General features: G+C 39.4%; 1 protein-coding gene across 2 annotated transcripts in view; it reads left to right on the forward strand.

Annotated features, from left to right (window-relative positions):
- rdx (BTB/POZ and MATH domain-containing protein rdx) overlaps positions 1-18,447 on the forward strand; it is a 397,937-nt gene extending 379,490 nt beyond the window's left edge. The window contains exon 9 of one of the 2 annotated variants that reach the window (XM_067137249.2): positions 15,687-18,447. In XM_067137249.2, the coding sequence (XP_066993350.1) occupies positions 15,687-15,831 (145 nt within the window). In that variant the 3' untranslated portion in view covers positions 15,832-18,447. The remainder of the gene's footprint in view (positions 1-15,686) is intronic. The other variant, XM_067137248.2, reaches the window with a different exon arrangement.
- The last annotated feature ends 3,247 nt before the right edge of the window (positions 18,448-21,694 follow it).

Here is a 21,694-nt window from a genome sequence, read left to right on the forward strand (position 1 = left end):
TATGTGGAAACTTTCTTCTTCTTTTATGATTTTGTGTTACAGAGAGCTGGGAGGGAACTAGTCAAGAAATTTAGAAATTGTTTACAGAATCTGTCCTTTCCACTTCATAGGGATTTAACCACAAGATTCTATAAACCAATGTTAAAAACACTTTGTCATATTTGCTTAAAACTTGTGTTCGTGGAGAACAACAAAGTAACTGGATCTAAGAATGTTGCGTTATGGCGTTCGAGGAGATATTATTAAAAAATAATAATAATAATAATAATAATAATAATAATAATAATTATTATTATTATTATTATTATTATTATTATTATTATTATTATTATTATTATTATTATTATTATTATTATTATTATTATTATTATTATTATTATTTATTATTTATTTTCCTTAAATTGTACATGTACAATTTAGGGGTGGTAGATGGAGAAAGGGCAAGCCCCACATACACGGAAGTGCCTCCATCTCCACATGTGTACATAAACTCTACTGAATATTTACATACAAACTTATGTAGACAATTTTAAATTTACATATTTACACTACAAACATTGTACCCTTAGAATAATAATTATCTTGATTTATCCTGAAAATATTAGAGTAAGAACACCCAGCCATTTATACTCTCACTCAGACCCCTGTATACACACTCATTCACAACCACTCCCACACGCGCACGCATACACATTCGCCCACATACACCTGTACTTGCACCCATCCTTCTTGCAATTCTAATTTATACAAGTTATATACATCGCATATGGGTTTCTATTTACATATACATTTTCTTTACTTTGCGGAGGAAGTGGGGAAGAGGAAGTAGCTTTACCTCAGATGGTATAAGGTTCCAGGTACGAGCAGCCCTTGAGTAAAACCCATTTAAATATGAGGTAGTTCTAGCGAAGGGAGGGACAAGAGTAACTCCTTGGCCTCTTTTAACAGAGCGGTAATTGAGTTGCAGGCGGTGGAAAGGGGAGAGGTGTGTGTTATCTGTCAGGGATTTCCTAAGGAAGGCTACATCTATTTGTGTACATAACGAGTTCACTTGTGGCAATGACCTGGCTGTGTTTAAGGGGATGTGTTTGTTAATTAAACGTTCTGCTCGTCGCTGGATACCTTCTAGTTTCCTCATATTTTCCGTTGTAGTTGGATGCCAGGAAGGAAGGCCGCACAAGGGAAATATAAGCCGTTCGTAGGGCTTCACTTCTTCCTCCCGAGAGACATCTACGGACGAAACCTAGCGCCCCGTATGCCTTACACCTCACTTCCTCCACGTGTTTATTCCATTTCAGATTGTCCGTAATGTGAATACCGAGCAGTCTGATGGAGTTAGAAGTCGGCAGTTGGATTCCACATAGAGTAGGTTGGTTCTGGAGTGGTTGTTTAGCTCTGCTTAGTCTTATATATTTACACTTCTTAATATTTATATACATTTTATTTACCTCACACCACAGAGCTATACTGTCCAGATCCGATTGGAATTTTACAATATCATCACTATTTTTCATGGCTCTGTAAATGACTGTGTCATCGGCATACTGCGCCATGGTTGAATTTACACAATCCGGTAAGTTGAGAGCATAAATCATGTACAGGAGGGGCCCTATCACACTGCCCTGAATTACTCCAGAAGTAATTGTGGTTTGGTCTGATTTGGCTCCTCCGTACACAACACATTGCGTTCGACCCACCAAAAAATGACCTCAACCATGACAGCAGTTTACCCTGAATGCCGTAGCTGCTAAGTTTTAACAGAAGTCTTTGATGTGACACCTGGTCGAAAGCTTTGCTCCAGTCCAGAGTCACACAGTCTATTTGTGAGACATCAGTCTGCTCCAAAGAGAACTGCCAGTCATCAATGACTTTTGTTAGAAGTGTTGTGCAGGATTTTCCCGGAATGAAGCCGTGCTGGTTTGAGTTCAGCAGGTTTCTCTCCTTGAGAAAATCCAACATATATTTAGCAACTAGACGTTCCATACATTTACAGACCCCTGATGTTATAGAAACTAGGCGGTAATCATCTACGTTTTCCTTATCTCCATCTTTGAAAACTGGCACTACGTTGGCTTCTTTCCACTCCAAAGGTACAGACCCGGTATTAATGGAATAGTTGAAGAGAGCGCAAAGCGAGGGCGCCAAGGCGACTGCACAATTCTTGAGAATTCTTGCTGGCACTCGGTCCGGCCCGGTCGCGGCATGAGGTCTTGTTTTCAGAAGGCTCTCCTTTACTTCATTCGTTGAGAAATACAGGTTGGTTAGAGGGAAGAGAGGGGTAGATGTTGTCCTTGAATATAGCATGTTCTCTTCCTCAGTAGGGACGGAGAAGTTACTTTTAAATTTCCGTTGAAGGTGTCTGCAATTTCTTGTAGTGTGGAGACTGCTGTACCGTTATGTTTAAATACAGATGGAGCTCTGTTGCAACCTTTACTTCTGAGAAGAGCCCAGAGTTCCTTGGAGTTGGTGTTGAGACTGTGGATGTAAGAATCGTAGGAATCTCTGATAGATTGTTTAGTCTTGTTCCTAGCCAGCCTGTATTTCTCCCACTCATAATCGGTTGGATTTCTTTTCCATTTCTGGTACAGGCGGTCCCTTCTTCGAATTTCGCGCACTATCTCCTTGGTAATCCATGGAGATTTCCGTCTGCTGGTTATATTTACTGTTGGTGTGGTTTCTTCTACACATTGAAAGAAAATTTTCTTCCAGTCGTTCCATATCTTGTTTATGTCAGTACTGCCGGTGAAATCTGAGGTGAGAACGGGCAGTCGGTTGGATAGTAAAGTGGATAGATTGTTCCAGTTTGTTCAGGAAAAATTATAAACTGTTCTGGTTTGGAGTTTGGGGGATGGTTTTATATGGGTCAGTGTTGCGAGAATTGCCTGATGGTCACAGAATCCAGGAATAGTATTAAGAGATTGGACGGACTGTGGTATATTACTTAGGAAAAGATCAAGGGTTGAGCGTGTTGTTTGCGTACTACGCGTGGCTTCGAAGATTAATGATGAAGGAATAAATCATAGAAAGCGGAAAGGAATTTATTGGCGAGGGGGTTATTTGGAACAGGTGCAGCATTTCTGGACCACGTAATTTCTAAGTTGAAATCACCGACAATATAAACGGCATCGTAATTTTGTTGTGCATGTTGCACACGCTCGAGAGAGAGGATTAGTTCATCGCTCATTTCCGGCGACGACTTAGGGGCGCAATAAATTGATCCAATAAGGAATTTGCGTTTGTTGCACGTCACTTCCACACACAGTGCTTCGGCTGCTGTCTCCATGTGATGAACTCGAGATGGATGACATTCTGGCTTGGCTGCAATTAGAACTCCCCCTGCAGAGCGGTGGGATTGGTCCTTACGGAACAATATCAGCGAGTCAGGGAACGCTTCTGAGTCATTAATTTTGCTGGACAACCACGTCTCATTGACACATACGATGGTCGGGTCAAGGCTTTCAAGGGATGCATGGATATTTTGTAACCGTCCAGGTTGCATAATACTGCACGCATTGAAGGCAAAAAGTGATATATTTTTAATTACATATGTACATTTAGAATTATTTACTAAGTCACTGGGCGTATCACTGGTTACTGTAAAGAACAAGTCTGATAACAGCGGCATTTCACACTTCCAGCATAACTATGTGCGGGAACCGTTCTTTATTTTTCTGAATTCAGACACTGAGACTTTTGCCCAGGTTCTATGGCCTTTTAGCGAGCAATTATTACAGTGGACAAATAATTGGTTCCTCCTACCACTATTTCCGCAAATTGTGCACAGTTGTGGACCCGGGTTTAGTTCGATGTCCCCACTTAGGGCAAGTGCCAAGCACAGCAGTGGCTGATTATCTACAGGCAGTCTGACAACACCGCTCCCGTCCCTTCGCCGAGGCTGACCTATGGCTGCCATCCCCAGACTTTCAGCAGTGCACCACGTCAAACTGTTAAAAGTACATTTTTCACTCACCAATTGTTTTTCCAATAGAATTGTGTTTTCCAGGTATCCAGGAGGGTTATCTGAAGCGATTGTAGCACTTTTGGAGTATTGCACTGCACTCTTTACCACCAAAAATATGATAATACTGCGCATAACACTCAGTGTCACTTCTGCACGCGCCGCCATCTTGTACTATTAATGGGTCTTTTGCGTTACGATCTTTGTTTAAGTTCAGGCCACTTCATCACAGCTTGTCTGCTGAACTCAAGCAGAAAAGTTGGGTTAGGATAACTGACTACTGACATTACATGAGCAGAATAGCTATGGATAATTGCTACTTGCTTACAGAAGTCCTTGTTCATGATAACAAGTATAATGACATGATGAGTGGTGGTGGTTCTATGGTGGATTGGTTTGTAACTTTGAGTACTGATTTTTTTCACTTTTTTTTGAGAGATCTGATGTCCTCACAGAAGTTTTGTACAGGTGTACAATTACTGCTAATGCCCCCTACAACCTGGGCCAAAGGGTCTCAAGATATGTTCCAATGGGATTATTTAGTTACGATTTTCTTCTTTAACTAAATCCATCTTTGATGTTAAGTAAAAGAGGAGGAATGCACCTTTTCAATACAAGTTAATATTCAGAAAAGAATACAGTTACAGTTACAAATTCATCTGCAGTACATGTGTGAAGATTAGTTACAAGAAATCCAAATAGTTGAAGATGCACATTAAAATTGGCATGCACTTATTGAAAACACTAAATTATACTGGAATGCTTGGTCCAAAAGGGGTTAACATTAATTGCTGAACAGGCAATGAAAAATAGATTTGAAAACACATTAAAAGTGAGCAAAATGTCATTAAAACAAGTGTCCTTGAAATAAGTGTACCTAGTTGAGGTAACATGTAAGTAAAATAATTTGTTGAATATTCAGGTGTTGTATCATTTTTAAAGCTTTCTAAAAACAGGGAACTCCTCTCTTTTTTTTTTTTCTAACAAGTTGCTTTACGTCACACTGACACAGATGGGTCTTATGGCGATGATGGGATAGGAAAGGGCTAGGAGTGGGAAGGAAGCGGCTGTGGCCTTAATCAAGGTACATTTTCACATTTGCCTGGTGTGAAATGGAAAACCGCGGAAAACCATCTTCAGGGCTGCCGGCAGTGGGGTTCGAACCCACTATCTCCCAAATAATCTCTCTAATTTCAGACTGAGGTGAGTCTCATGGAAACGTCGGAAAAATGAAGCACAAAGGGTGTGAAGCACTAAAAGATCTAGAGAAGTAGTGAAAAAATAATTAGGGGTGAATTCCTTCCCTTTTACTTGATATCAACATTATTGTCAATACAGACTTAAAAAAATATTATTTCTATGCCCCTTTTAATTTTCTTTCTTTCTCTTTTTCACGGCGTGACCGTTGACGTCAAAGGGGAAGGCGAGGTTGGCAGCTTTGTCAGGTCCTGCACGTAGAACATGGCCATACCACCGAAGGCACCTTTCCTGCATTTTCTCCATAATTGGCGCGATGCCCATTTTCTGACATTGTGACATTCCTGATGTGGTGGATTAAGGAGATACCCACCGACCAGCAGAGCATTCTCACTGAAATTATTATTTTTAAACTAGAATCTCTTCACTGTTTTCTTAAGCAATTTACTTGTTTTGTAGACTTATTTGGTACTAATTGTCACAATTTTGGAATGTTTTTGTGGAGATGCAGATTTTTCAGTAGATATGTTTCCACTGACTATAGTAGTTTGTGAGGGACATTCTAGCTCCGTCTGTGGATCATTGGTAGAGTGTTTACCTCTGAATCTCAAATTGCAGGTTCAAAGCTGGCAGAGACAGTCAAATTTTTGAAATGTGGAAAAACGTCTTCGGCACTCCATGTCGTACGATTTTGCCATACAAAAGATCTCAAGTGACAAAAAATTAATTAAAAATTCACATACATATGCATCCCCTAAGAGATCCGTTTCTCTGCCATTTGGTAGAGTAAAATGAATCTTCGAAACTGACATGCGGGCAGCCTAAATAGCGCCAAATCAAAATGGTTGTACGATTTTGCCATACAAAAGATCTCTAGTGACAAAAAATTAATTAAAAACTCACATACATATGCATCCCCTAAGAGATCTGTTTCTCTGGCATTTGGTAGAGTAAAATGAATCTTCGAAACTGACATGCGGGCAGCCTAAATAGTGCCAAATCAAAATGGTAGCCAAGGTCATACAATTATTATTATTATTATTATTATTATTATTATTATTATTATTATTATTATTATTATTATTATTATTATTATTATTATTTTAGGGACATTCTAATATGTTGCTGTGAAAGGGTTTAATTTCTGCTGGTATGGCTTTATTATTTTCATTCATTGGTCCATGGTTCCTATATGAAAACTAATGATAATGTTATTGAATTTACATCCCTCTAACTACTTTTTAACGGTTTTATGAGACTCTGGGTGCTGTAATTTTGTCCTCCAAGAGTTCTTCTGCAGACACGAGGCTGACGTATTTCAGTACATTCCAGTACCATCGGACTGTGCCAGGATTGAACCTGCCAAGCTAGGCTCAGAAGGCCAGCGCTGTACCATCTGAACTACTCAGCCTAGCTATATGAAAAGTAGCTTGGATTTATAGAATACTAGCTACTGTACATGTCGTTGATGGGTCAGTCACTTAGCACTTGTACAATTACATTTTTGTTGATTCCTCATGTTGTTCCTGAGATTCTACAGGCGGGCATGTGTGTCCCTATCACTGTCTTCTTGTGATGCATTCGCTTCCTGGCTCTCTGTGGCCCTTAACAGTTTTATCTTTTTTGACAGTTTTGTTGCTTTTGATTTGATTTCTTTGTTCCGTCATAGCATATAGAAGAGGAAGTATAAGCTGTTCGCTAGTTAATATGAACCACTGCACAGATGGCACTGCCAACACCTGTGCCACATTGTGCAATTAACAGAGGCATGTACAGTACTATTGCTTCTATCTTCTTAATAAATTGACACACGCATTTAAATATTATTTCAGCAACTGGACACTTTGGGGTATTTTCGAGATGATTTAGTTACTTTGGAAGTAGCATCTGTCTTCGCATTTCCTTTGTACAGAAGAAGTGTACAAGTTTAGAAAGCATACACAACACATGGTCTTCACAGCATCCCAATTGCGATGACTTCACTTGAATAACATCTAAACTATCCAAACACTGAAATATATGTCCCCCTCCCACAAACTCTTAGCACACGATAGTTTTTCCACAACAACCTTTTCCACTTGCAACACCACATTCTGATACATACGTAAAATACGTGCCGCTTTGTGTAGACCTATAATATTTACTTAGTGTTAGGGAAGCAGGTACCGGTACGTTATCAGTCAATTTGCCATGGAGAAAAGGTGGGCGTAATTTACACTGCATCACTTCTGAAATATTTTGCACTATGTATCTGGCTAAATGATATACTAAGCATTATTTTCCAAAACTATGCTCACTTAAGTCAGGTAAACTGTTTTCCTAGTCTATTTCAATTTCATCTTTGGACTGATGACCCAGATGGTAGGCTTCTTTATACAACATACATCTTCATCATCAGCAGCAGCATTAATCAATTTCATCTTCAAAATTCACGTTTTTTCCCCTGCACGATTTTTGGACTCAATTGTTTTTGCAAGAATATGCATATGATTAACAAGAGACATTAAGGAGGATTAAGCTGGGTACTCACAGTGTCCACCAGAGGATATAGCAAGTTTAGTTGGTTCATAAATAGACTGCATCAAATGTAAATGTACAAAGGGCACTAGGAAAGTTTTGCAATATGCAAAAACGGTTGGCTGGACACCCCTGTTATGGTGATGGATAAAAGAAGGGTAAAAACTGGTCTAGAAGACAGCAAGGCACTGCCTTCACACCAGTTGTTATCAAGCAGTGGGACTGAAAGCAAGTTAAGATGTAAGTGTGGTCTGAAGGTGAATATCGCGCAATTATCCATTACAATTTTGCTCGTGGATTAACTGTTGACTAGTGCCTGGAGGAAATGACTCCTGTGCTGGGGAAAGACTGTCCACATCGGACAACAATTTTCCACTGGTACAAAGAATTCCAGAGGGGAAATTTTGGGGTTGAAGACGATCCTCCTTCTGGGCGACCGTCTGAATCAGTGACTGAGGAAAACATTGAAGCTGTGAGGAAAATGTTGCAGCAAGAGAGGCGGTTGACATATCGGCAGGTAGAAGAGACCCTCCACATCGCTGCACCAGCTATTCATTCAATTATACATGACCATCTCCATGTTAGAAAGGTTTGTTCCCTTTGGGTGCCCCATTCACTTTCAGAGGAACAAAGGGCACATCGAGTGAAATGGTGCTGAAAAATGCTAAAACAGTTTGAAAATGGGAGTTCGCATAACATCAATAGCATCGTTACAGGTGATGAAACTTGCCTTTATTATTACGATGTCCCAACAAAATCCCAGAACAAGGTGTGGCTGTTTGAAGATGAGGGTACTCCTGTGACTGTGCAGAAGTGAAGGTCAGTGAAGAAAAAGACGATTGCAGTATTCTTCACTAAACGGGGCATCCTGACTCGGGTTGTGCTAGAAACACAAAGGACAGGTACTGCAAAGTCGTACAGTGAGACTTGTCTGCCTTAGGTCATCCAGGCTCTCAAGCAGCTCCATCCAAGGTCACGGCTCAACACTTGGCTCTTGCATCACGACACTGCTCCAGCACATCGTGCTAATGTAATAATGGATTTTCTTGCCAAATCAGGGTTGACTGTGTTTGATCACCCTCCATACAGTCCTGATCTTGCCCCATGTGACTTCGCACTCTTCCCAGAAGTGAAGCTGAAGCTGAAAGGGCAGCGTTTTGCATCCAACGGGGAGCTTCTGGCAGCATGGGATCAAGAGTGTGAAAATGTAACTGAAGAAAAGTGGCAGAGTTGGTTCAGTGACTGGTTTCGACATATGGAGAAGTGTATTGAGTGTGGTGGAGATTATTTTGAAAAATTCTAAAGCGTTCACTCACATTGCAAAATTTTCCTAGTGCCCTTTGCAGAGAGTCAATTCTAGATGGATGATCCTCCCAACTTATTGATTGCAGGATATTAAAATGGCATTCTAGGTAATCTTGGGTTAAATTTTCCTGTCAAAATATAGTGGTAATTGTTTTCCCACAAATATTTAGACACTTCTTAAGTGCTGTCTAAGATACCTCTCAAGTACTCCAGTGTTCTTTGCAAAGCGAATGTATTTTGAGTGTCTGTGAGGATATTGTGCCAATTCACTAAAGTGTTATATGTCTGTGATCCTTTATACAGTGCTTGAATAGGAATGGATAAATTTTGTATGCCATTCGGGCAGTTTAAATCACTTGGGAAAATTTGTTACTTCACTATCTTCTAAACCTTCTGAATTAATACCCCGATAGAGCTTTATACCATTAGTGACAGATCTACTGAATAGTTCAAACGCCAGCCTTATATTAATTTGTTGAAATGAATTAGGATCCAGATGGGTAGAGGTGAGTTTATAGCAACTTTCAGTCTGGAAAATTTGGGAAATGTGTCACATTCATAAACTTTCCTGTAAAATAAATAATCAACAATATCACCATTGTATTTGACCAGTACTTTGTCATGGAAATTATTTCTTATGCACTTAAATATATGTGGCACATCTGAAAATGTCCAATTTTCTTCTAGACTCAGCTGGATTGAAAACTGAACGCTTTAGATTCACTTTAGATGGTGTGGAAACATGGACCCTCAAGAATATGTTGGTGAAATTCTTGGAAGCCTTTGAAATGTGGACCCTCCAGAGGATGCTCATGATTTTGTGAGTTGCTCGACTAACAAACAAAGGAGTACTTAGAAGGGCAAATCAGGAACTCATTCGAAGAATAAAGCTCTATAAAATTTCTTACCTTGGCCACATCCTCAGGAATAACCTTTACCTGATCTTACAATGGATTATACAAGGCAAACTACAGGGTCGGAAAGGTGTCAGGAGGCAAACATCATAACTTGGAAACATCAAAGTATGGGCTGGAATTCACAGTGCTGAAATACTTTTTCATCTAGCAAGAGATCACACAACATTCGCCACAGTGATCACCAGTGCAGGAGGACGTGGTATAGTACTGAGGAGGAGAAGAAGAAGATGATTATTTATGTTGCCAGATATTCCTAAGCATTTCCTTAACTTTTTATTCAACTGGCTACCATCTGATGTGAAAGCAGTGATTCCTACACCCGCTTGCTCTAATTTATGATGACCTGAATGAGAATTTTTGCAATTATGTCAGTAGGGGTGGCATTCTGACTAACATATATTGCTATGATTGAATCCAGTTGTTCATAAAGGGAACAAACATGAAAAATAGAGCATGATTTGCCAACTGATCCTTGCTTTCCTCTGGAATAAATGTTCCCAAATCGTCAAAACAGTTCACTTGAAATGAATCGGAGTTAAAACAAACTTTTTCTCTAAGCTTTACCTTATCAAATATCAGCATCCTTAGGCATTCATACTGCTCTTTTCCACTATAAACTTGTACTAGGGCAGCAGTAGCATGATCATTATGCCATTCGAAAATTTTAAGCCCTTCACCACTATTCTCAAATGAGCTTCAGAAGCCATTTTGAGCAGCGCCAATAAATCTTGGAATGCATTATTTTTATCCAAGAGAAATTCATCAGTAGATCTCATTTCGGTTTTAGTTTTCACTTGATATTTCTTCAGCATTGTATCAAAAATAATTTTCTGCTTTTGCTGAGAGCCAAATTATTTTGTTTGTGTGAAACTGCTCTTTGATTTTATATCTGTAATTTTTTTTTTCAAGTGAGTGTATTTTAGCTTTAACAACATTTAGTTTATTCTGTCTTCTAATAAAATTACATTTTGATACTTCAATCTCGTCTTTAACAAAGCAATTATACATACATACATACATACATACATACATACATACATACATACATACATACATACATACATACATACATACATACATACATTATCATTATAGCCTGTTATGCCTTTCAGCGTTCAGTCTACAAGCCTCTGAGAATTTACTTAACGTTGCCACAATCCTAGATTTGCAACTAGTGTTATGGCCTCATTTAGTTCTATACCTCTTATCTTTAAATTGTTAGAAACCGAGTCTAACCATCGTCGTCTTGGTCTCCCTCTACTTCTCTTACCCTCCATTGCAGAGTCCATTATTCTCCTAGGTAACCTATCCTCCTCCATGTGCCTCACATGACACCACCACCAAAGTGCGCCAAAGTGTGCATTCCTAAATTAGCCTTTATCTCCTCATTCTGAGTACCCTCCTGCCATTGTTCCCACTTGTTTGTACCAGCAATCATTCTTCCTACTTTCATGCCTGTTACTTCTAACTTATGAATAAGATATCCTGAGTCCACCCAGCTTTCGCTCCCGTAAAGCAAAGTTGGTCTGAAAACATACCGATGTAAAGATAGTTTCATCTGGGAGCTGACTTCCTTTTTACAGAATACTGCTGATCGCAACTGCGAGCTCACTGCATTAGCTTTACTACACCTTGATTCAATCTCACTTACTATATTACCATCCTGGGAGAACACACAACCTAAATACTTGAAATTATCGACCTGTTCTAGCTTTGTATCACCAATCTGACATTCAATTGTGTTGAATTTCTTACCTACTGACATCAATTTAGTCTTCGAGAGGCTAATTTTTATACCATACTCATTGCACCTATTTTCAAGTTCCAAGATATTACACTGCAGGCTTTCAGCACAGTCTGCCATTAAGACCAAGTCATCAGCATAGGCCAAACTGCTTACTACATTTCCACCTAACTGAATCCCTCCCTGCCATTTTATACCTTTCAGCAGATGATCCATGTAAACTACGAACAGCAAAGGTGAAAGATTACAGCCTTGTCTAACCTCTGTAAGTACCCTGAACCAAGAACTCATTCTACCATCAATTCTCACTGAAGCCCAATTGCCAACATAAATGCCTTTGATTGATTTTAATAATCTACCTTTAATTCCGAAGTCCCCCAGTATAGTGAACATCTTTTCCCTCGGTACCCTGTCATATGCTTTCTCTAGATCTACGAAACATAAACACAACTGCCTATTCCTCTCGTAGCATTTTTCAATTACCTGGCACATACTGAAAATCTGATCCTGACAGCCTCTCTGTGGTCTGAAACCACACTAGTTTTCATCCAACTTCCTCTCAACGACTGATCACACCCTCCCTTCCAAGATGCCAGTGAATACTTTGCCTGGTATACTAATCAATGAGATACCTCGATAGTTGTTGCAATCCTTCCTGTTCCCTTGCTTATAGATAGGTGCAATTACTGCTTTTGTCCAATCTGAAGGTACCTTACCAACACTCCATGCTAATTTTACTACTCTATGAAGCCATTCCATCTCTGCCTTCCCACTATACTTCTATTTCAGGTCTAATTTCATCTATTCCTGCTGCCTTATGACAATGGAGTTTATTTACCATCCTTTCCACTTCCTCAAGCATAATTTCACCAACATCATTTTCCTCCTTCCCATGAGCTTAGCTGTTTGCAACACCACCAATATGATTTCCTTTTACATTGAGAAGATGTTCAAAATATTCCCTCCACCTCTCCAGTGCTAAGATTCTTTATTACTGTCCAGAAAGGTTTCCCTGCTGCTTGACCTAGCCTTCCCAGGTTGTTACCAAAATCTTCCCATGATTTCTTTTTGGATTCAACAACTATTTGTTTCGCTCTGTTTCTTTCATCTACGTACAAATCCCTGTCTGCCTCGGCCCTTGTTTGGAGCCATTTCTGGTAAGCCTTTTTTTTACGTTTACAAGCTGTTCTCACTTCATCATTCCACCAAGATGTTCGCCTTTTCCCATCTTTACACACAGTTGTTCCTAGGCATTCCCTTGCTGTTTCTACTACAGCATCCCTGTATGCCACCCATTCACTTTCTATATCCTGAACCTGCTTACTGTCCACTGTTCAAACTTCTCACTAATCATATCCATGTACTTCTGTCTAATTTCCTCGTCCTGGAGATTTTCTACCCTTATTCGTTTGCAGACAGATTTCACTTTCTCTACCCTAGGCCTAGATATACTTAGTTCACTACAGATAGTGATCTGTATCATCGAAAAATCCGCAAAAAACTCGTACATTCCTAACAGATTTCCTGAATTCAAAGTCTGTTAAGATATAGTCTATTATGGATCTGGTAACCGTAGCCTCCCATGTGTAGTGGTGAATAGCCTTATGCTTGAAGAATGTATTCGTAACAGCTAAACCCATACTAGCACAGAAGTCCAGCAAACGCTTCCCGTTCCCATTAGCTTCCATATCTTCCCCACATTTACCAATCACCCTTTCATATCCTTCAGTTCTATTCTCAACTCTTGCTTTGAAATCGCCCATTAGCACTATTCTATCCTTGCTGTTGACCCTGACCACGATGTCACTCAGTGCTTCATAAAACTTTTCAACTTCATCCTCATCTGCACCCTCACGTGGTGAATACACGGACACAATTCTTGTCCTAATTCCTCCAACTGACAAATCTACCCACATAATTCACTCATTTACGTGCCTAACAGAAACTATGTTGCGTGCAATGGTATTCCTGATAAAGAGCCCTACCCCAGACTCTGCCCTTCCCTTTCTAACACCCATCAAGTACACTTTATAATCTCCTATCTCTTCCTCATTATCTCCCCTTACCCAAATATTACTTACTCCTAGCACATCCAGATGCATCCTCTTTGCTGACTCAGCCAGTTCTACCTTCTTTCTTTCTTAAGCCCCATTAATATTGATAGCTCCCTATCGAATTCCATTTTGTTCGCCAAGTTGTTTCCAAGGAGTCCCTTGCCTATCAAATGGGAGTGGGATTCCATTACTCCCAGAGGTCCGAGGCTTGCTTAAAATGTTCTGAGCTCAGTAAATTCATGAAGCAGGATGCTACCCTACTTGCACATAGTCCAAGTGAGGATCTCTCCTCTAACGGGTTATGGACCACCGGTGAATTGTATAGTCCTAGCCGCCTGAGCAAAAGGAGGGCCGCCATGACTCAGAATATGTCCGAGATGCCCACTCCCATTGCATAGCAACTGGTATCCCGACTCTCAGGACCACTTACTAGGCCACTCAGCCGTTTCCCATGGTTCACGAACTAGGATGTGACTATAGTAACCTACAAACATGAACCATACAAAGCAATTATTTTCCTAGAATTTGTAACATCAGTGCTATCTCCAACTGGTAAGCAGTTGATCACATACATTTATGTTCTGAGTAGGGATTTTAATAGAGACATCTGTTCACGTGGATTGCGGTTTCACGGGAGAGTTATATTTCTTGTCGTAGAGATATTTGGGCAGATTAAGAAATGTTTGGTTTTAATTTCTACTGCTGTCATGGTATCTCTCTTCTTTAACCATTCACTGTAAATGAGTCTGTTTTCTGTCTTTTCTCCAGACAGCCTTTTTCTATTTCAAGAAAATGCTACTAAAATGTCCAAAGAAACTCCTACCTGAAGACGATCGGTCATACCCAGATCTACAGTTGGGTACGAAACACATGGGCATGTTGCAGCAATACCTCCCGCACTGAAACACGCTGTTTTCAAATACAATAGTGATGTAAAGTACTGTTTTTAAGACATAACTCAACTTGCACTCTTCACTAATGAATACACCAATAATCTGCCTAAACCTCTTAACAGTGACAGTGAAGAGTAATGTAAATTATTCCAATAACTCGACACAAATATAAAGCACACTAATGACAAGGCTCATCTGCTGCCGGCTCAGGTTATTGTGCTGCCACTGGTGGAAGGACCTCCACCATCTTCAGTCAGTTAGTGGGTGAAAGGAGAAGAGCATACACTTCCTCTTCTATTTGCATTGCTTCCAGTATTAAAGAAAATTAGTATCACGTTAATATTAAAAAAGTGCAGACAGATGTACAAAACCTTCAAAACATTGCCAGGATGATCTCCATAGCAACTCTAAAAAGAGTTAGATATTGGCTCCTGGACTTTCACTCAATCACCATTGATATTTCCCTTATTTTTTAATGTTTTGAAAAAGGTATGGAACAAAAATTTTTATAAATAATCTAAATAAATTTTGTTACACCATTTTCGAAAAGCCACATGTGAAAGAAATACTTTTAGGTTTTATGTATGAGACTCCCTATGAAGATCCTTCTGTTGAACTTTTTTGAACAAGTATTTCTCACCCTTATCCTAACCTTAAATGCAAAGTTTTGTGAATCCACCTACCCATTTTTCCATGGTGCTGTAACAAACAGACAAAAATTTGTCCTATCCAATATAAAAACTAAGCATCAGGTTATCAGTATCTGTTATAAATACAGAGAGACGCTTTTATATATCTACATTGCACCTTGAAATTCCATTATGTGACAATATTGAGGTGAGAAATACTGATCCGCAAAACATTTCACTTAGAACGGAAATTTGTTGATATAGTTCACGCAATACTCAATATTGACAGGACCTTTCTGGTCTGAGTTCTAAGTTGAATTATTATTACATAGTGTTTTTTCTAGGTGCAATGATGATATAAATTTTTAGCTTTGGGTGTAAGATTTCTTATGATAATCTAACTACTAATTCAGTGTTTAATAATGCCATGGGTATATTTTACATTGGTACTAATTGACTTTCTCTGTTGCAGTCATGCTACCGATGTAATGGACACTGCAGGCTGGAAATCGATGATCCAGTCGCATCCTCATTTGATCGCGGAAGCATTTCGTGCATTAGCGACCCAACAGATCCCCCCTATCGGGCCACCAAGAAAACGTGTGAAACAGAGCTGAAAGCAGTGTGGCACAAGTGGTGCGGGATTATGATCGAATGTAGAGTAGTAATCGTTTGTGTGCGCTGCTGGATGTGTTGGGATGGTGCCCGACACTCTACGTGTGTATGTGTGTGTGAGTGTGCGATTTATTATTAATGATATGTGTTCAAATCATCAAATGAAGCTTTAGATGTTCATTTACTGCTGTTAACTCATTAACAAGGAGAGGACCATTGCATCATTTCATTGCGTTTTAACACTCATGTGAGATAAAGGATGAAGACGGGTGTTGTGAAAAATGGACAGGAGAATCGAATTAAAAAATGAAGATATTTTGCTCTTTAGTTTTCTGTTTGTGTGTACGTATATAGTTGCTAGGCATCCACCTCGAACGTGCGTGGACAGCCATTCTTCCCACCCATTTTACCGTATATTTTCCCCCCTCCCCTTTAATATTGATATTTTTGTTAGGTTAAATCCTGTTATAATTTCAGCTCAAGCTGCCTGATCTCCCGTTGCCTGTATCAGAGTGCAGAGTTTGAGAGCACCATTGCCAAATGAATAGTATTCTCAATGTATTTAGCTTGTATATAATACAGTAAGGTGGAGTGGGAGATAGCTGGGAGGTGGTAACTTACATCCACCAGAGTTTGACAGACACTTGGGAAGAGGACATCACTTTGACAGGCTCTGCGCTCTTTTGAAAATGTTTGCATTCTACAAGTCTCATTCTATTTATTGGATACCCTTGCTGACAAGTTTGGGTCCTGTGCCCAACTCTCTTCTGCCTGGGCTTAATTTTCTTTTCCTCCTTATCAGTTACAATTACAGCATTGTTTTGCCTCAAAACATTATTTTATATTGATGTGGTTGAAACAGTAATTACAGTCAGTGTTGCTTGCAAATTTTGTTCTTATTATTGTTGCACACACAACAGTATATTGTCTTTTAGTATTTTGTACAAAGTTGATATGATACATATACTGTATGTGATGTCCTTTTCCAAATTTTCTGCCATGCTTTCTCCTCGTAAGGTGCCGTCTTCCATATGTCTTGTCCTACATCTTAATGTACAATGTTCACTCTATTCTAGCCTGTATATAAGTTGAATTAAGAGTGAAATAGTGTTGTTGTTTTTTTAATTTTTTTAAGTTGATGTTTATACCATGATTTCATTTTGTTGTGGTAATTCTGACAAAATTGGCTTCACAATCTTATTTCTTCTCCAGTACACAGTACAGAGTTATCTAACTAGTCTTAATGTTACATAATGAGTAGTGAACCTATCTGTGATATACAGTATAACGTGCGATACTTCCAGTACTACCATGTTTCTTGTGTAGCAGGATCTTGGAACTTAAGTTTGGTACTTGACTTGCAAATTGACCAACATTTCCTTGGATTTTATTTATCTCATTTTAAACATTATTGCTGTATTTGCTTCATTATGAGACACAACTTTGATTTTCATGTTTCAAATAAAATAATTTCGTATTTAAATTTAAAATTTGATTCTACAATTTATTTAATACATCATGTACATTTTCTTGATGATCTGCCAGTATGATACGTGGAAGTTAATGGTGAGTATTGGGGTCCATTTGAAATGTTTGTATTCACTGCTAGAATTAAAGAATTTAGTAAATATCATCGCATCACTGTTGTAAATATAAAAATTAACACACAAAAGGAAGTGGGTGTTCATTGTTGTAGTACTGATATGGATATCATAGTTAAAAAAAAAAAAAAAAAACAGACTTTGTCATGGGGAGCTCTTTTGAAGAGCACGTTTTAAGCAAGCCTTGACATATTCAAGTTTGGAATCCTGCTTCCGTTTGACAGCTGAGGGACTCCTTGGAAACAACTTGGTGAACAAAATGAAATTCGATGGGGAGCTATAGAAAATAATGGCAGAGTCAGCAAAGAGGCATCTGGATGTGTTAGGAGTTCAAGATATTCAAGTAAAGGGAGATAGGACGAAGGGATATAATGTTATAAGGTGTTAAAAAGGGAAGGACAGATTGTGGGGTAGGATTGTTTAACAGGAATACTACTACACGCACCATAGTTTCTATTAGGCATGTACGTGAATGAATGATGTAGGTACAGTAGTTTATAACAGTTGGAGGAATTAGGATGAGAATTGTCTTATGAGCGAGCAGGTGAGGATGAAATTGACAAGTTTTAAGGTTTTAAGAAACACTTTGTGACATCGTAGTCAGGGTAAACAGCAAGGATAGGATAGCGCTAATGGGCAATTTCATTGCAAGAATTGGAAATAAAACTGAAGAATATGAGAAAGTGATGGGTAAATGTGGGCAAGATCCTTAAATTGTACATGTACAATCTAGGAGTGGTAGATGGAGAAAGGGCAAGCCCCACATACATGTAAGTGCCTCCATCCCCACATGTATGTTTACATAAACTCTACTGACTATTTACGTATTTACACTCCAAACATTGTACTGTTAGAATAATATTTATCTTGATTTATGCTATACATATTAGAGTAAGAAGACCCAGTCATTTATACCCTCATCTCATACCCCTGTATACACGCTTATTCACAACCACTCCCACATTCGCTCACATTTAACTGTACTTGCACACATCATTCTTACAAGTTATATATGGGTTTATATTTACATATGCATTTTCCTTCACTGCGTGGAGGAAGTGAGGAAGAGGAAGCAGTTCTATTTCAGATGGTGGAAGATTCCGGAGACGAGCAGACCATGTGTAAAATCCATTTAAATATGAGGTTGTTCTGGCAGCGGCGGGGGTAAGAGTAACTCCTTGGCCTCTCTTAACAGGCAGGCAATTGAAAGGGGAGGGGTGTGTGTTGTCTGTCAGGGATTTCTTAAGGAAGGCTATTTCTATTTGTTTACATTATGAGTTCACTGGTGGCAATGACCTTGCTGTGTTCAGAGGGATGTGTTTGTTTATTATACGTTCTGCTCAGCGCTGGACATGTTCTAGTCTCCTCATATTTTCCGTTGTCATTGGTTGCCAGGAAGGAAGACCATAAAAGTAGTTAGGGCTGCACTAGGGAAATATAAGCTGTTCATAGGGCTTTACTTCTTCCTCGCAAAAGACATCTACGGACAAAGCCTAGTGCTCTATATACCTTACACCTCACTTCCTCCACATGCTTATTCCATTTTATATTGTCCGTAATACTGAGCAGTTTGATTGAGTTAGAAGGCGGTAGTTCGATTCCGTCAAGAGTAGGCTGGTTCTGGAGTGGTTTTCAAGCTTTGCTTAGTCTTATATATTTATACTTAACATTTATACACCTTTTAATTACATCACACCACAGAGCTCTACTATCTAGATCCAATTGGACTTGTACCAGATCATCATTATTTTTCATGGCTCTTTAAATGACTGTGTCATCGGCATTCTGTACCATGGTAGAATTTACATGATCCGGTAAGTTGAGAACATAAATCGTATACAGGAGGGACCCTATCACACTACCCTGAATTACTCCAGAAGTAATTGTGGTTTGGTCAAATTTGGCTCCTCCGTACACAACACATAGCGACCCACCAAAAATGACCTCAGCCATGCCAGCAGCTTACCCTGAATGCTGCAGTTGTTAAGTTTTGAAAGAAGTCTTTGATGTGACACCGGGTCAAAAGCTTCATCAATGAGTTTTGTTAAAAGTGTTGTGCAGGATTTTCTAGGAATGAAGCCATGCTGGTTTGAGTTCAACAGGTTTCTCTCCTAGAGAAAATCCAACATATATTTAACAACCAGACATTCCATATATTTACAGACCCCTGATGTTATCGAAACTGGGCGGTAATCATCTATGTTTTCCTTGTCTCCATCTATGAAAACTGGGACTACGTTGGCTTCTTTCCATTCCACAGGCACAGCCCTGGTATTCATGGAATAGTTGAAAAGAGCGCAAAGAGAGGGCACCAGGGTGGCTGCACAGTTTTTCAGAATTTTTGCTGGCACTCGATCTGGCCCAGTTGTGGCGTGTGGTCTTATTTTCAGAAGGCTCTCCTTGACTGCACTGGTTGAGAAATACAGGTTGCTTAGAGGGAAGAGAGGGGTAGTTGTCCTTTGATAGAGCGTGTTCTCTTCCTCAGTACGGGGTGGAGTTATTTTTAATTTTCCTGTTGAAGGTGTCTGCAATTTTTTGTGGTGTGGAGACTGCTGTCCCATTATGTTTAAATACAGATCGAGCTCTGTTGCAACTTTTACTTCTGAGAAAAGCCCACTGTTCCTTGGAGTTTGTGTTGAGATTGTGAATATAAGAATCGTAGGGATCTCTGGTAGATTGTTTAGCCTTGTTTCTAGCCAACCTGTACTTCTCCCACTCATAGTCAGTTGGGTTTCTTTTCCATTTTTAGTACAGGTGGTTTCTCCTTCGAATCAGTTGTACTATCTCCTTGGTGGTCCATGGAGACTTCTGTTTGCTGGTTATATTTACTATTAGTGTGGTTTCTTCTATGCATTGGAAGACAATTTTATTCCAATCTTGTCATATCTTGTTTATGTCTACACTGACGGTGAATTTTGAGTTGAGAACAGGGTGGCGGTTTGATAGTAAAGTGGATAGATCATTCCAGTTTGTTCGGAAAAAATTATAAGCTGTTCTGGTATGGAGTTTCAGGGATGGTTTTAAATGGGTCATTGTCGCAAGAATTGCGTGATGGTCACAGAATCCAGGAATAATATTAAGGGATTGGATGGAACACAGTATTGTCGGTGCGACGTAAAGCCCCTAGCAAAAAAAAAAAAAAAAAAAGGAACACGGTATGTTACTTAGGAAAAGATTAAGGGTTGAGCGTATTTGCGTAATATATGTGGCTTCGAATACTAATTGATAGAGGAATAAATCATAGAAAGTGGAAAGGAATCTGTTGCATAAGGCTACACGTAGAAAGGTAGGGGCACTATATCCATAATAGACTATATCATAACAGACTTTGAATTCCAGAAATCTATGGAATTGCAGGTGTGATACAGACCACTATCTGAGCTGTAGTGAATTAAGTGTCTCTAGGCCTAGGATAGAGAGAATGAAATCTGTCTGCAGACGAATAAGGATAGAATATCTCCAGGATGAGGAAATTCAGTATCAGTACATCGATATGAGTAGTGAAGAGTTCCAAACAATAGGCAATAAGCAGGTTCAGGATACAGATCGAGAATGGGTGGTATACAGGGTGTCCGAGAAGTCCTCGTATCCCTAGTTTCATATGTTTCATATTATTGTTATATTATGGCATGGACAAGTGAGTTTGTATAATTGGGGAATTCAATAGTTGTTTTATTGGCATTGGTATCCCTGCTCCTAGCGTTGTTGTCGGTCTAATTTCAGTTGTTAAGTCATGGCGGACGTGAGCGGACACAGTTACACTGTTGAGGAGCAATTAGTGGTGTGTGTGGGTGCACGAATGAGCACATAGGAGCAAACAATGACAGTGATAATGAGTGCATTTGGCAAACCCCCACCTCGTAAAGCTACTCTGCTTGATTGGGAGAAATGTGCGTTTGCTTCAGGCAGTGTCAAAGACAGGCCGCGTAGTGGGCGTAAGAAGAGGCGGGAAGAAACGTGTGCTGCCGTCGCTCATCAATTGAGCAGTCTCCATTGAAATCCATTCGCAAAAGAGCAGCTGAACTTCAAGTACCGCAGTCAACAATGCATGACCACATTAAAAGAGATTTGAAAATGAAAGGATTTAGGCCGATGCATGTGAATGAATTATCTGACAATGATATGGAGCAATGAGTTGTAGCCTGCCGTGCTTTGTTGGAACAATTCCCAACTGCCGGGTCTCGCTCAAGTGTGTTATTTTCTGAATGAATGTGCGATATATCGCAGTTTACATAGGAGGAATGTAGTTTTCTGGTCTAAGGAA

This window comes from Anabrus simplex, chromosome 1 (assembly GCF_040414725.1).
Source record: "Anabrus simplex isolate iqAnaSimp1 chromosome 1, ASM4041472v1, whole genome shotgun sequence".
In the NCBI taxonomy this organism is placed as follows: Eukaryota; Metazoa; Arthropoda; class Insecta; order Orthoptera; family Tettigoniidae; genus Anabrus; species Anabrus simplex.